Genomic DNA, 17,571 nt, shown 5'->3' on the forward strand with positions numbered 1-17,571 from the left:
ACACACACACACACACACACACACACACACACACACACAGAGTACTCATCACCATACCTGCCTCTGATGTTTCATTGTCATGGTCCAGAGCCTCGATCACCAGAGAAAACGATTTCTGGACAAAGGAAAATAAACAAGGGAATGCATGTAAGTGTTTTTATATTGCCACATGTACACAACACACTGTGATGGGTTTATTGAGTGAAAACACTACAAAATCCCACATAAATGTGGATCTGACTGGTTTTTAGCATATACTACTGTGTGTATTGCTAGGATGGTCTGGGTGGTTGCCTAAAAGACTCCACCTTACAGTTTATATGATATTCATATAATTCAGTTTATTTCTTATTTTATTTATTATCATATAAAAATCCCAAATTAGATTGCTTAGAAAAGTAACAGCACATGCTTGCAAAATAAGTCACACAATTTGAGCAATTATAAGGAAAATAAGGGATGACTTACAGTGTGTGCCAAAGCTTAATACTTCCCTTGTGAAAAAGAAGTGCACTTCATTGTACTGTATGTACACTTGCAGTGTATTTCAAATCTTAAAAGTATATTTTATATACTATTAATGAAATAAAATGCCACTTAAATGGATAGTTCATCCAAAAATGAAAATTTGATGTTTATCTGCTTACCCCCAGGGCATCCAAGATGTAGGTGACTTTGTTTCTTCAGTAGAACACATATGATTATTTTTAACTTGAACCGTTGCAGTATATCAGTCGTATAATGGATGGCAATGGTAACAAAATCTATGAGAGTAAAAGAAAACATGCACAGACAAATTCAAATTAAACCCTGCAGCTCGTGATGACACATTGATGTCCTAAGACACGAAACGATCAGTACACGCTCTGGCATAATTTACGCAAGCGCCGGAAGTGATCTCTCGCGAGTATATATACGTCACTCATTGTTTACACAGTGCACAGTCTTTGTAGGTACGACAGCTAATCAAAATGGTACTTACTTGCGCTTATCCGGATTGTTCAAACCGACTTTTTTTTTAAACTAAAAGATTACGTTCTCTCGCGCGAACTCATTCAGGGGGTGGTGACTTTTCACGTATTCCCAACTTCTGAGCCTGCTCGCCTGAAGTTATGGTTGATTGCTCTTCGGCTGGATATCAACACACCCATTAACGTAAACTACGCAAGATGTTGTTTGTTAGAGAAAGCATGCCTCATACACACACTCCTACACACACAAGTCTGTTTTAATTACCATTACACACCTCACGCACCGGATGCCGTGCTCGCGCCCAAAGACAGTTGGACATAGTGGTGTATTAGAGGTCAAAATTTATATAAATACTGTTCGGTTTCTGGCACAAACCGATCATTTCGTGTCTTAGGACATCAATGTGTCGTCATGAGCCACAGGGTTTAATTTGGATTTGTCTGTGCATGTTTTTTTTACTCTCATAGATTTTGTTACCATTGCCATGCATTATACGACTGATAGACCTCAACGGTTAAAGTAAAAAATCATCATATGTGTTCTACTTAAGAAACAAAGTCACCTACATCTTGGATGCCCTGGGGGTAAGCAGATAAACATCAAATTTTCATTTTTGGATGAACTATCCCTTTAAGTGTACTTAAAGGTTACATTCACACTGTCAGTTTTTGAAATTGACAACCACATTTACTTACAGGTGTGGGTTTTGAAATATCGCATTCACACAGCAATTTAGACTAGCATCTTGAATACTGTATTCCTTACCAGTAACCATAGCTACAGTGATCAAAGTAATATCCAAGATGGTGACGTCCATAAAACTGAAAAGTCATATCACTTTTTGACATGACAAAAGCCCAACTGAGCCGCAAGTTCATCCATTAAATCTTCATTAACCAGCAGCAAATTTGGGGGGAGAGTGGAGCATTTGAGTCAACAAATGCATACAACACAAAACTGATGGGAGCAGCTCTGGTGGAGAACCGTGACTGGATGTAAAACCTTCATAGCTCAGATCTCCACCTCAGGTTTTCCGAGAATGCAGTTGTGAGTCCTGAAAATAATCGTACTGTTTGTGAACCTAACCATATTAAGGACTCAGATACAGAACTGTCAACCTAAAACACACTTCAGCACATTTTTTTAAAAATTCCAGACTGAAAATTTTAAAGTACATTTTAAATCATCATGTTGTAATAATATTTTTGGTGCTTTAAAGAAGTATATCATTTCTGTAATAATAAAAGCATGCTAAACTGTGCTTCTTTTCACAAGGGTTAAGGGTTTGTTCAAAGTATGAGCAATGTAAATGCTGTAGCAAGCACCACTAATAAATTACAGATGTGAAATTGTACATCATGTGCTCTTTATGCTGAAATTTGCTACTGGATGGTTTGAGCTCTTTTTCTCCGATACATCGCTAAAGTCCAGTGGGGGAACAGATGGTGCACTGAAAACAACAAAAACCCCAGAAAACAGAAGAATGTCACCATTGATTCGCAGTTGCACTGAGACCAAGCCTGTCTGCAGACTCTAAACACAGTACCAATCAACCCCAGACAACTGACAGTCATGAGTACTTAAACAAATAGAGTAGCTACTTCAAACACTACTGAACAAGCGGCTACAACATCACAATGTGATTTAAAGGGAGAGCTGACAAATTCATGAGAGCATCAACGAGTAGAAAAAGACAGACTGGGAGGAAGAAAAAAAGAGAGGAGGACAATTTTCTTCTTCCTCTCTGTGTCCCCTAAATGAATAATTCAAAGCCACACTCTCATTCTCCAGTGAGAGGTCCAAACCCTGCCATGCAAATGACACAGCTGCAGCATTCTGGGTAACGAAACTCTAAAAGGCGGCATGGATGTATGGTCACGTCTGTCTCGTAAGTGGCCACCACAACGGAGAGGAGTGGTGGATCTGAGCGAGGGATGGAGAGAGAAGACATGAGAGGGGTAGAATGATTGGCAGGAGTGAGGGAGCTTGATAAAAGTGCTGTTAAGGGTTGAGAGAATATGATTCAGTGATTGAATGGCTGACTGGGAAATGGACATGAGATAAAGAAGAATGGCTTCATGTGACTGAAAAGCATCTTGCATTAAAGTACACACACACAACAGGGCTTGAGCTTCATAATTATATTCCTGTTTCAATAGCACATGTGCATTAAAAGAATGTACTTGAATTGGCTTGAATTTAAAAGCTCTTCCATGTAAATGTGAGTTTTTGTCACTAGCCATGATTGCAACAATTAGCATTCCCATACCCATTAGCATTTCCACTTATCTCAATGGCAGGTGCTTGACTAGCACTATATTTAAATATTATTATATGAAAATATAAATATGTAACTTATATTTTTATGTTGCTTGCAAATACATTTTGTTTACTAGTTTAGTCAGAATACACTGCTATTTTGAATTACACTGTGTTTCATCCCCGAATGGTGTAGTAATAGTTTTCTAAAAAAAACAAAAAAACAAACATCTTGTATGAACTGCTACATTTGCTGGTACTAATTATATAGATTATTTTTTGACTTGTTATTTAATCTGACTGCAATAACCTAGTAAACTAATAAAATAAACATTGTATTCAACGTAATGAGGTCATGTGACAATGTAGCTTACTACAGTTTGAAATGTTTCTCATAGACAAATGTCTACAATACACTTACTATTTTAAAGGTTTATTCAATAGTTCAGTAATTAAAAATGTAGAGTCGTCTGAATGGTATACACTCACATGAGAAGAAAAACATACATGCTCATAATAGTTTTCAATAAAAAGTGTTTTGATGTTTTGATGCAGGTCCCCCTCCTTAAAGGCGTAGTTCACCCAAAAATGAACATTCTGTCATCATTTACTCACCTTCATGTTGTTCCAAACCTGTATGAGTTGCTTTCTTCTTAAAAGAACATAAAAGAAGATATTTTGAAGAATATGTGTAACCAAACAGTTGATGGACCCCACTGACTTCTATATTATAGAAAATAAATAGATCAAATCAATAAATAATACAATGGAATAAATGGGGACCACCAACTGTTTGATTACACACATTCTTCAAAATATCTTGTTTTGTGTATGTTCACAAGAAGAAGAAAAAAATACAGGTTTTGAACAACTTAAAGTTGAGCAAATTACAACAAAAATGTAATGTATTTTGTCAGTCCATTGGCTATCACTTCAGTAGCGTAGTGTTGTTCAGTGATGCGAACAATGGAACACACTTATTATCATGCTTTACCGAGACAACAGGATAATCAGTATCTGTTTTTGTTGGACAGATAAGGGAATAAATTATTGTGTTCACCACTCTGTGTGGTGATTGTGTTGTATTCACTAGCATCAGTGTAATTGATATAAAACCCATTGACGATTATGCAGATTCACATCAATATATGGCAGCGCAGTGTCTAACACAGTATAATAAATCAGTATAATAAATTCAGCAGTATGACAGGTATGTGTTAGCTAATGCTAAGCATCTTATAAATGTTTCATATAATAAGTGAACAGTTATTACACAATGTAAACAGCATGCTTCACATCCTTAATGGCCCCTTCAGAGATAAAGACAGCACTGAGATAAAACCACATTTGTACTTTATTATTCCAGAGATGTGATTTGTGTCATAACAGCACATAAGACACTCTCTTACACACACATTTGCTCACTCAAATGAGTAATAGCTTTCCACAATTGCTCTCCACAACAGCACTCTCAAAAATAACAACCAGCACTACATACTCTTTCTTTTTCCTCTTAACACATTCACACATACACACAACATACCCTCAGTGCCCTAACAAACTCAAAACATTCACAGCACCCACACCCTTAAATAAACAACCAGAACAAAGACAAATTTCTCAGACACACAAACACAAATGTCCACCTACTGTGGTCCCCTCTCAGGCCCCGGAGCCCTCTCTCAGCCCCCTGCAATGAGATAACCCAGACCACTCAAGCTCAGTGTCTGACACCCTCTCTCTCTTTCACACAAACACACACACACATACACACACACACACACACACACACAAGCCTTAGATGGATATCCAGCTCCAATTCAGCATAAACTGCCACTAAGCCCAGACTATGTCTATCTCCATTATCAAAAACATAACTCTCCCTATCTCTCGCAATTTTTTGAGTGTTAAAGTTAGGTTAGGTGATTTCAGAGAGGCTAGCAATAGCAAGCTAGCTTTCAAAGCATAAGATCCCATCCTCTCTGCAAATCACTCTCCAAAGCCACGCCTGATGGAGGGTTGAATGCAACCAAAGCCACTAGAGGCCAAGCCTGAAACCTTTAGCCAAAAAAGCATAACGGCTAATGCAAACACTTCCGGTTTACCAGTACGTGGAAAAGGAGACCAGAGGCCGTTTTTTTTAATGGATGTCAATGAAGGAGAGGCTTCACTATGCTGAATAAACAGCTTTTTAGAGGAAACAGCTTAACATTTAATGAATCAACAGGCTATCGGCTAATCTTCAACATGTTTTACACTAAACTATAGAATTATTTTTAGAGTATACACCGAAAAAAATGCCGTTTTATAAGAGAAGTCACTGACTATTTGAGACAAGTGGGATTCATCTTACGGCAATTCTCATTCATTCCTATGCTATTCGTAAATGGCGGTTGAGTGTTGCATAACTCTGACTGAAATTCAATGACGTCAAGGCTGTAATGTGATTGGTTATTAAGGCACATGTGATCCAAGTTGACCATTATGCTTTCTCCAATAGTAAGTAATACAGACCCTCTCATCTCCCTATAGAAAGACAATCTCTGATGCAACGCTGTCAGATTATCTCATGTCTCATTCACCAGTGAGAAAACATTACAGTACAAAGCGCATTATATTACAATAATAACGCCTTCCATTCTTGCTTGGTACGCAACAGCATAATGGAATGTGCTGATGATCTGCATGAATAGTTTGCACGGAGGTATGCTAATGCATACATTGACAGGCAGGTAGGACAGCCTATCATAGCCCTCGGACCGAGGGATATGATTGGACAAACATTTGATGGTCCTACACCTTCCACAGATGATATGAATGCATTTAAATACATTTAAACCACTTAATTAGTGTTTGTCAGGATATGAAGAGACTTTCAGCCAGCATAACAGAAAATGTTTTTAATGTGCTTAAATTATTAACGCGTTTAACAAACCCCATCCTGGCCTAGACCTGTTTGTTATCTTACATTGCATGCAGTTGCTTAGTGACGAATGTAATGCAGGATGATTATTGTCTGTTTTTGCTGAATTTCGACAATGAAAATAGTTATAAATAAAGCCACAGCAGAACTGTGTGCATCTCTGAGCAACACACAGCAGTGTGTTCTACAGCACACAATACACAGCAACACACAAAATTAAATTAATCCACGAGCAAATGCTTCAGTGACCCATTTGTAGAATTGCAAGCAAATCACTAGCTTCATATCTGAATGAATCAGCCATTTGAATGAATCAGTTGAATGAATGATTGAATGACTCACTCATTAAAACACTGACTTACTGTCACTGGTGGTTTTAGTTTCATATTGAATGTATCATTTAAACATTTATTATAATCCTTTTGGGGTTAATTTCTCAGCCAAAACTGATTTGTGATTAATTTGATTAATGAATCTGCACATAATGTCATTAGATTTAAAATCTTAATCGCTTGACAGTCCTATTATATGTGTCTGTGGTCCTGGTAATCCCTACATTATGGCTACCAAATGTCCCCACAAGGATAATGGCAATAATATTTGACCTTGTGGGGAACTTTTTTTTGGTCCCCATAAAGAAACAAGCTTATAAATCATTCAGAATAATCTTTTTTGAAAATCTAAAAATGCAGGAAAATTTGCATGAAGGGTATGTTTAGGGGTAGGGATAGGGTAGGGCTGTGCGATATGGCCCCAAAAATTTTTTTCTTATCAGTCAGAATCGATAATTATCACTATACATGTCAAATCTTTATTTCTTTTACATGTAAAGGCAGATTTCTTCTCCTGAGTGAAAGCTGTAGAAACCAAACAGTTAACTGGTTTTAAATTATATTTTGTCAGAACATGACAAACACTTGCCAAACAGGTGAACATTTCACAAATCTGAGATGCATTATTCAAAACATTTATAATAATAAAATATGCATGAGTAAACTTAAGTCAAATCCTTTTTCAGTCTTTTCCCTTAACAAAATATCTTAGAGAAATTAATTTCTTAGTTTCTGCATGTTCGAATGGGTGATTTTATTTCAAATCATGATAGAGGTTTGTGGCACGATGCAGATGTACATTAGCATTTTGTTCATTAACAAAAACAGTAACATCTGTAAAATGTAACAACCTCATATTTATAGGGTAAAATTTTAATATTCTGACTGTTTGAGTTAGGAATCTACTTTTATTCAAATTAACCTTTGGTCAGCCATAGTTTCACACAATTAGATCATGTTAACCAAAGGTAAATCCACACATAGCACCTTACTAGTACCATCCATTTAATAAACGCTTAATATATGCACATTATGTGAAATACATTCCTTATCCTTGTTTTCCTTTTCCAACAATGTAAAATCTACTGTAGCATCTAAAAAATAACCAAGGACGTATTACTGGTAATGGCACAGTAGCATTTAACTGAGTAACATTAAGTTCCATAGCTTTCTGTATCACTGTCCATCCAAAGATTTTCGTTATGCTCCTCTCTTTTGCCTAACAAGGCTTTAAAGTGTTTAATGTTGGGTGCTCTTGACTATGGCCTTGTAAATTAGCCCAATAATTTAATGATAACTGTACCCTTCTCATTTCTAATAACATTTCTCCTATTTCTACTTGGCAATGCCGCTACTGGTGTTGTTTGTTATAGCCCCTGTACATGTCTCAATGCTTGATGCTGTATATTATCTTACTTTTTAAGTGACGTTTCTGCTGCTGAACTATACACAAAACAACCCAACATCAACCCGCTGTATATGACTTTCAATACCATCCTATCTGCCCCCCATTCACTTCCAACTAAACACCTCATTATATTTATTACTTTCTTTTTGTCCACTATTTTCTGATTATGTATCACCCATGTAATTCTTTCATCAAACCATATTCCTAAAAACTCACTCTTTCTAATTCTTGATTAGGCTATATCATTTTAATTTCACATCACCACCAATTGTTTCCTCGTAAAAAACATTATGTTTGCCTTGTCAACCGAGAACTTAAAATCCCATTTAAATGACCATTCTTCAACATTTGTAATAGCCTTCTGTAGTTTCTTTACAATAAAATCAATGTTATTTCCCCTTTTCCAGATTGCTCCATCATCAGCAAAAAGCGATATCCCAAACCAATTTTCCAAGTCCTCAAATACATCATTTATCATTATGGAAAATAATAAAGGGCATACTATACTACCTTGTGAAGTTCCATTTCTCATCACATTTATGTTTCCTATTCTTACTTTTATTGCTTTTCCTAATAAAAATTAATCTATACATTTGGCCTTTAATACCTAACTTACATAATTGAATTAACAGACCTTCTCTCCACATCATGTCGTATATGCCTCCTCTACTTCAAAGAAAACAGCCACTACACTTTCTCTGTTTATTTGTGCCTTTCATATTTCATGTTCTAAACATGCAGCCGGGTCCACAGTATTTCTAACTCTCCTAAAACCACTCTAGTATTTCGATAAATATATAATTTTTTTCCGCATAATATATAAAAACCTTTCCTTTACCATTTTTCCATTATTTTACAGATACTGGATGTCAAATCAACTGGTCTATAATTTCCTGGATTTGTGCAAATTTCCCTGGTTTGCGTAAAGGAACTGTAACTGCCTCCTTCCAACTTTGTGACAATTTTTCCTCATCCCAAATTTTATTATACATTATATTAAGTAAAACATCCTTGGACGATTCACTAAGATGAGTTACCATTCTTTAGCAAATCTGATCCATGCCTGGTGCAGAATTTTTAGTTTTTCTGAGAGAGTGATTTTAGAAAATGCCATATTTAACTGGTCATTGATTTCCTCATTCGGTAATAGTTCTTTGTACTCATCTAACGTACTTTCCCTTCCTCTTTTTCCCTATTCACTAATATTGTTTGAGCTATGAACTTTAACAAAAGCGCTTGCCAGCATTTCTGATTTCTCTTGTGCTGCGCTACCATTTGAGCGAGCTGATAACTGATCCATGTGGTGCCGTTAACGGTGTTTCGTTTCTGTAACACCGACTGCTGCATGGATGATGAAGGCACGATGAAGATAACAGAAACAAATCCTTTTAATAGATAATCCACAAGATGAAGAAGTTCTCACACACAAGGTAACATCAAACAATACCAAACAACATAAGGAACAGAACGGGGAGTACTTATACAAACTAAACGAGGGAACTAATGAGTAGATTAACAGAACACAGGTGAACAGAATGAACTAATCAACACACAAGGAAATACTAGGTCAGGGGAAAACATGAGAAAACAAACTACAAGTCCATGGTGGTGACAGTTTCGCTTTTGGCACATAAACATTGAATGTTTATTGAACATGTGTTATCATTTTATCGAGGGAAAAATATATCATGATAATTATCATTATCATTTTATCGCCAAGCCCTAAGGAGAAAAAGTTTGTCCAGTATAAAAAACATTACGTCTAGAGAACATAAAACATGGAAACTCAACGTATGTGTGTGTGTGTGTGTGTGTGTGTGTGTCGCAGAACACATCTCTGCAAAAGCAGCTATATATTTTGCTTTATAATGTTTGAAAAATATATTCTGTGTGATATAAAACATTCCAAATTATACCAAATTAAATAACTGCAGTTTATATTGTTATTATAGTAAAGTGAAAGCTTAAAATATTATTTACTAAGTTGACAGCATTGTTTTTTCCCAAATTGTTTAAAAAATGAATTAATAAAATAAAATACATATTTGTTCACAGTTAATGTCATGACCTTTATGACTTTGGAACTGTTTTTGTCCATATAATGAAGGTCAGTGGGGTTAAAAAAAATGCTGGCCTTCACTGACTTTTATTGTAGACATTTTTTTTTATATATATTTTTGTTTTCCACAGAAAAAAGACATACAGGTTTAGATTGACCTGAGGATGAGTAAATAATGACAATTTTAATTTTTGATGAACTATCCCTTTAAAGGCATGAATTTTCTATAAGCATACACTCTAAAAAATGCTGGGTTGTTTCAACCCAATGTTGGGTCAAATATGGACTAACCCAACAGTTGGGTTAAAAAGCTCATTTAAAAATGTAACCAAAATGTAACCCAACAGTTGGGTTGAAACAACCCAGCATTTTTTAGAGTGTACCACATGATACGTGGGCTCTGATTTTAGATCTTATAAGTAATATTTTAAAGCATGGCCAATTCAAACCTCAGTCAAATGTGTCGACAAGGTCCTTATAACTGCACACCTGATGGGAAAATAAGATGTTTATAAATATAATTTGGCTGTAATAAATATTTACTTAGCCCATCATGTTTGTGTCTATCCAAGTGTGTTTGTACAGCAGTGTGTGTAATGTCTGTTGTCTGTTGTGTGTGTGGGTGGGTTTAGGGAGCCACTGATATTCTCAGCTCACAGTCTGTTTTGGCTCTGGGACATCCTGGTGGAAGAGATGAGGCAAAAGAACAGAGAGGTTAGGAAGTGACACTCTCTAAAACAAAACCACACTAACACACACCCATTACATCAGTGCTGGTCAGTCAGACCGTTGTCTCTTCTTTCTGTTGCTCTATTCTCTCTCTCTATCAGGCTGCATCAGCACAGGGTAAGCCAGAGGCAGTGGCAGTGCCAAGGTCAGATACAGGCGTACACACAAACACACAGGTGAGTGAACCACACACGTGCAGGAAGGGCGTATGAGTATCTCTTGTCACAGGTCAAGTTCACAAATCTGCTAAATCACTGTTCCACTGCTCTACCACACCTCTGGCTCCACTACAACTACTGTCATTTCCGTTCTAGCTCATTTATCTGTGATGTAAGTTGTATGTCTTCGTGTTGTGATTAATGAGTCATGAATCACTAATCGTTAAAAAAAGGCATAAGTGTTTTGACAAGAACTTAATTTGATCTCTTTTGAGCAAATAATGGATGCTACTTTTTCAAAAGAATACTAAGGTGGTAGAGTCAGTGGGCAGAATGGACTGTTAATAATATGAACTGTATTAAATGCATGTTAAAAGCAGGGTTTTTCAAACTTTTTGATGTCTTTTTTGCTCACAAATATGATGATCCAATTGTAAAGAACACCCCTTCTAAATTAAGGAAGCACATTTATATTTTCATGTATTAAATTATTTATATTGTGTGAGAAACATATTGACAACTCTTTATTGGTTCCATTGCTTAACATTTATAACATTATTTAACTACATTTGTTAACATGAACGAACAATTAAAAATATGTCTAAAGCATTTATTTATCCCAATTATTGTATTGCAAAATGTATTAGTAATAATAATAGGACATTACTGTAAAATATTTTGTGCATATTATACTTTTAAATTTGCCATTATACTAAAGTAAATTATTAAAATATTGGAAAATATTTATTTTGTATTAAGTTAACAGGATATGTTTTTCTGTACAATCTGTTTAAAATATAGATTAAAAAACACATGCACACAAATTGTGTGTAGTTCTCATCAGATATGTTCTTTATTTTAAACCTTTCTTTTAATTAAAATTAAACTATATTTTTAGAAAAAAAAAACATTCTCAGCAAATTGATTACATATTAATATATTAATTTACTTTTTTTATCTAGCAGGATTAGAGGTAAGATATAATATATAATATACAATGTGCTCATATATAAAAAAAATATTGCCAACATCAAATATAGTCAGGAGTTAAGCCATTTTTAATACATTAATGGTGTCTTAAAATTTTTAAGCTTTAACTTTGACAGATAGCTATAATTATCTCTTTGTGTTCATGCAGTGTTCTTGAGACCTGTGGGAACAATCGAAACAAGACTAAGACTGTCCCATTACAAAACACACACAAAAACCTCATATCCTGTTTATCATCTGTGCCTGTTTCTCACACAATCATGCCTAATCACACACACACCCAAAATACATTAAATAAACTAGCAAATTTACGGGAAAAAAAAACAGACGCCGGAAGGTCCAGCAGTAAACAGCATCAAGCAGAAAAGATAAGGCTCAGAGACAAAACTCTCCAGTTTTTAGCACTCAGGACAATAGTAGCAGGAGTGTGTGTCTCTGTGCACAGGTGAGCACCGAATAATTCACTTCAGCCCCCACTGTGTCTCCTCTGACATTTGAAAAGCATTGTGTCCCAGCTCTTTTCCTACAGTAGCTGTGCATCAAAAAAAACAAAATGCTAAGCTACAGGAAAATTGTTTCACTGAAAGGCATCAAAAACCATTATGAACAATCACACACAGTCTATAATAATAATAGCTGCCAATCAACAGACATAAATACAGTATTCTGTAAGTAAGGCCTTAATATGCAGAGTCTAACTCTCCTTCTGGAAGCATGATCAGTATATGCATATGCTTTCATTTCATTACTAAACAGGATGTTGTGTTTGTTATTTCCAAAAGCCTTCAGAAACAGAGCTGTCTGACAGTCGAATACGCTTGGATGCCTGTGTATGAAAGAGCTCTATTCACACTTAAGGGAAAAAGAGGCACAACTGCACTACATTGAATTCATAATGAGTAATCACTATATTTCACTGCATCCGGCTCCTCAGAATAGTAACACTTCATGAAGGGACTCGAAACTTGCTGGACCTTCTCAATGTAGCAAGTCTCTGTTCTCTGAATTCATCAAGCAGCAGCACATCTGCAATCTATCATCCATTTAGTAACATTTAATAAAAAAGTTCGGCCAAGATTAAAATCAGTGAATTGTGGGGGGTTAAGACAAGGGTTAAGACTTGTTTTAGTCTGGAACTGTGTAGAGATCAGTCTCTGGACATAAGCAGTCTACTTCTTTAGCAAGTTATGCAAGGCATTATCAGCCGAGAAATAGCTGAATGATCTTTGACACACAACATCATTTTTAAATGCTTTTTCACATAATGCAACTATATAGAATGAATGACTATGATAAACAACACAACAAAAAGTCACTTTTGATATTTGAACATTTTTACAGACTCCCATGATGCTCAAGTTTTTTGGGAGGCAGTCAGGATGCTATGCAGTTGCTCAGGTGTTCTGAATGTTTTTTATCATGTTGCAGTATGGTTGCTCACTACTAGACCTAAAGAGCTAAAAGACTTCACCTTCAAAGTTTCTTTGATAATCTGTCATAAGTCAGATATCATATCTGATCACTCAGAAAAGCACTCCTCAACAAGACACATGATTTGTGGTATCATTAATGTCTGTTTCACAAACGATCCAGGATGGGTTACAGGTTTAACCTATTTTCATGTTCGTGGTGAATTAGTGTCTGATCTCCTCATTCTAACAGACTGAGCAGTGAATGGTGCTCATTTTAAAGAAAGCAAGTCAACATATCCCTAACCCTCTACTATGAGAACATGTTTGTCTGGAAACACACCTTCAGTCTGATAAGATTAAACAGTGATGAAATATCTAAATTAATTTCATCTCCTTCTCTCCCCCACTTCATCCGGGAAAAGTAGAAAGGGCTTCAGGTGAGTTCAGAATAGCTTGCTGAACACTACACAGTAAATACTGCATATTACCTATAATACTATTCATTCACAATAGTAAGTAAAACAGTAAGAATTATTCCATGATAAACATTTCATTCATAATACCAGAATTGTAAGGTTAAGTTGAAATCATTGCATTGTGGGATATAGTATTTAATGCATTAAGTTCAATGACAACGACCCTACAAATAGATTTAACTGAATTTTAATAATAAGAATGCAGTGTAGGTAGGATTGATCTTCGTGGATTAGATCTGCTATGCTGCTGCTGGCATGAGCGAACATTACAGCTGAAACATGCTTAGAATTACAGGGATTAGGATACATTCTGCTGCTGCAGAGTAAAGTAGGGAGAACCCCTGTAGCAGATCTAGACAGGTGGTGCTGGGGAGGAGGAGGGCTGGAGAAAATTCTCATGGCATGCAGTACCGAGCTGGACCATGTTGGGATGGAAATAATTAAGGTTGTGTAGATAGGAAAGAGATTAGTCGGCCGCACTGCCAGTTTGAATGAACTACTCTGACTACTCTGTGAAAAACTTTCTGACTGAAGTATGCATTTCAGTTGTACACTGCACATTTTGGTTAACTATTACTTATTATACTCTATTACAAAAGTAAGAACAGTATTTCCATCTAAGCCCTGATGAACAGTCTTCTTTTTCCATCTAAGCCCTGATGATGGCTTAATTTAAAAAGCCTTTTATGTTCTCTCTCTCTCTCACTCACTCACCCTCTCTCTCCTCTCTAAATATCTGTCCATCCATCCATAAACATCTATCTTTAAACTCATTGCCCTTACACACTCACACACTCTCTCTCTCACGCTTGTCACGAATGTCTTGCTGACATTCAGTGACTGTCAGAATATTACAGTTTAGCATTTTTCTCATTTGATTTTAAATCAGCATAACAGTTTGAAATAAAAGTCAAAATGTACTTAATTGATTAGTGACCTAGAAATAGTGAAGAATATTAAATATTTCTTATTCAATTTATGTCATCAAACTTAATTTACAGGTTTAAATCACATTTTAATCACCAGATTTTTCAATGTGGTCACAGTGTCTTGGACCAACTGTACATTGCAAAGTTTATGAAAAGAAATGAAATGAAAAAAAAAATTATGAAAAGAGAATGACTAATGATTTGCAAAACTCAAATGGTGTTCCACAGATGGGGGTACAGGAGGATATCCCGACTGAATCAGCCTGTACAAACAGAGCTCATACCAACAGGAAGAACTCCCAGCCCTCTGAGAGGAATTTCCCTCTCTCTGTCTCTCTCTATCATAGACTCACTATCATGCTGTTTTGGCACAACCCATATTAACCCATGGCTTATTAATGTTATCTCTTTTGAGCAACTTCTAAAAGCAAATAATGGATGATACTTTTTCAAAAGAGTACTAAGGTGGTAGAGTCAGTATGCAGAATGGATTGTTATTAATATGAACTGAATTAATTGCATGTTAAAACCAGGGGTTTTCAAAATTTTATGTCTTTTTGACACCCAAATAAGCCATATTGTGTTAGATAAAAATCAAACTAAATGGCATTTTTAATGAAGGATAGAACAAGCAAAAATTTTTTTTACCAAAAAAAAAGTATTAATCAGCACAATGGTTTTCAACATTAATAATTATTTATTATACATTTTTCTTCTGCACCAAATCAGCATTTAGAATGATTTCTGAATGATCATGTGAGACTGAAGACTGGCCATCACAGGAATAAACCACATTTTAAAATTAAAATTGAAAACTATAAATAGAAATAATATTTCACAATATTATTGTTTTTGCTATATTTTTGAGCAAATAAATGCAGCCTGGGTGAGCAAAAGAGACTTGTTTCAAAAACATTCAATTATATTAAACATTATATACTGTATTCATTACTTGCTTCTACTGTGAGATACAAAATCACATCACGTCCCTGTTGTAACAAGGACAGATGAATCATGGATGCAGGCCTACACTTCGACCAACGAGGAAAAACAGTCTCTTAAAATATAGTTATAGTAATTATGCATGTTCACACACAGACACACACACATTTTCCCATCCCCATAATAACTACACTTATCCAGTCCTCTCCCGCTCTCACACACCTGCAGAGAGCAGGTGTTGCCATGGAAGCTGTAGCATCCACCTAAGGTGTTACCAGCATAGCCACAGAGGGTTTTCAAAGAGGAAGAGACTAAATTAGAACAGCTACATTAATTATCTCTTTACTTTACCCCCAATGACCTCAGAGAGAGAGAGAGACAAGGGTCCGCTCTGTTGTTTGTGTGCTCTAGGAACACTATGTAATCTCCTGTACGGATTCTATCTACAAAACATGGACGCCCATCTCCAAATCTAGTGCTGGGTATTTTTTCATTGCTTCACTATTTACTTGTTTCGAAACTGTTTAACAGTCACTACTGCCGCTCATCCTACTTTTTCTGTCTTTGTGTTTTTCTCTTTGAGAAGGATCTATGGTTTCTGAGGAGCCTTTAGGCGGTTTGGCATTTGGCCACAGTGCGGCCCACGGGCATTCACTTGAATATTCATACACATACAGCAGCACTGACAAAGAAAAAAAATTACTTACACAACTATACACATAGGAAGCATATGCAACTTTTTTGTATTCAAAATCAAGATTTTAGGTTACGTTTTATAAACCAGCAAAGTATTTTTAATTTCAACCAACATTAAATTTTTTCGGTTCACTTATCTATTACTGTAGTCTCGAAAATTAATTTTTAAAAGTACAAATTAAAGGTCTCTTAATTAAAATGATGTGTAAAAAAAACTGTGTGTATGATCAATTTAGAAAAAAATAGGTAAGATAATCAAAAAACTAAAAAATAAAATAATTGGCAAAACACCAAAATCTCCAAAACAACTTTGTCAAAAGTTTGTTATTTTAGTATTATTTATATGCTATTAGAGTATTTATTAATATTTTGAATCAGTTAGTTGCCTTTCTAATTTTTGTTTAAATGTACGTTTTTCATCTAATATTTATATATTTTTTTATTTTATTTCAGCTTTTATTTCATTTCAGATTTCAATTAACGGAACATATCTTTAATAGTTTAACAACACTGGTCCAAATAACATATTTCACACTAAAAATAGCTCAAGGTAGTCCACTTAATATACTTGCATGTTCTGGAGTAAACAAACATTGTCAAATAATTGGCAGGACTTTTCAGCTCCATATTGAGCATTATAGTTTCTCACATTACATTTTTTGGTCAATCTCCTCCGACTTACTTTCTCTGCCACCACTCAACCAGACATTGAAGAGGAACAGAGGTTTATAAAAACTTGTAAACACACATTAGAATGCAAAACACATGACTGCGTCTATACCGAGGCCCTGACCCCTTCCCCTTCTGCCCCCTCATATCGCCCTTCTTTTAATTTCTCTCTCTCACTGTTTTTCTTTCATCCCAGGCGTAACTACCAGCAGCCTGAACCTCCCTCTTTCACTTTCTCTCTCCCTTTTGTCCCACCCTCACATAATTTCCCCTCTCTCTCAAAGTCAAATTCTTTTTGGGTTAATTGGTTTGACAAAGGTATGTGATTTCTGAGCACTAAAAACAACAGGCCTCCATGAGTCATTCCCGACAGGGCCCAAGGCAGGGCGGGCGGTCCCTTTTATCTTTTGCAGGAAATTACTGGCATGTTCACATAAAAAGCATGGTTAGCATGTGTTGCTCTCCTCAAAAACCTACTGAACAACCTACGATGACAACATTTTAAGGAATCATAGGCTTTCTTCCAACATGATGACCATTTTATCCAAGTTGCCAGTATTGCTTTTATTCTTCGCAGCAGTCTCATAATGCCTTGCAATATATGAATGGGAGGGGGG

General features: G+C 35.7%; 1 protein-coding gene across 1 annotated transcript in view; it reads right to left on the bottom strand.

The window, feature by feature from the left end:
* Nucleotides 1-17,571, bottom strand: part of LOC107549268 (protein jagged-1b) — a 66,588-nt gene that overhangs the window by 17,488 nt on the left and 31,529 nt on the right. The window contains exon 3 of the mRNA XM_016230283.1: nt 58-115. Coding sequence (XP_016085769.1) covers nt 58-115 — 58 coding nt within the window. The remainder of the gene's footprint in view (nt 1-57; nt 116-17,571) is intronic.

Source organism: Sinocyclocheilus grahami, unplaced genomic scaffold (genome assembly GCF_001515645.1).
Source record: "Sinocyclocheilus grahami isolate Dianchi unplaced genomic scaffold, SAMN03320097.WGS_v1.1 scaffold367.1, whole genome shotgun sequence".
Classification (NCBI taxonomy): domain Eukaryota; kingdom Metazoa; phylum Chordata; class Actinopteri; order Cypriniformes; family Cyprinidae; genus Sinocyclocheilus; species Sinocyclocheilus grahami.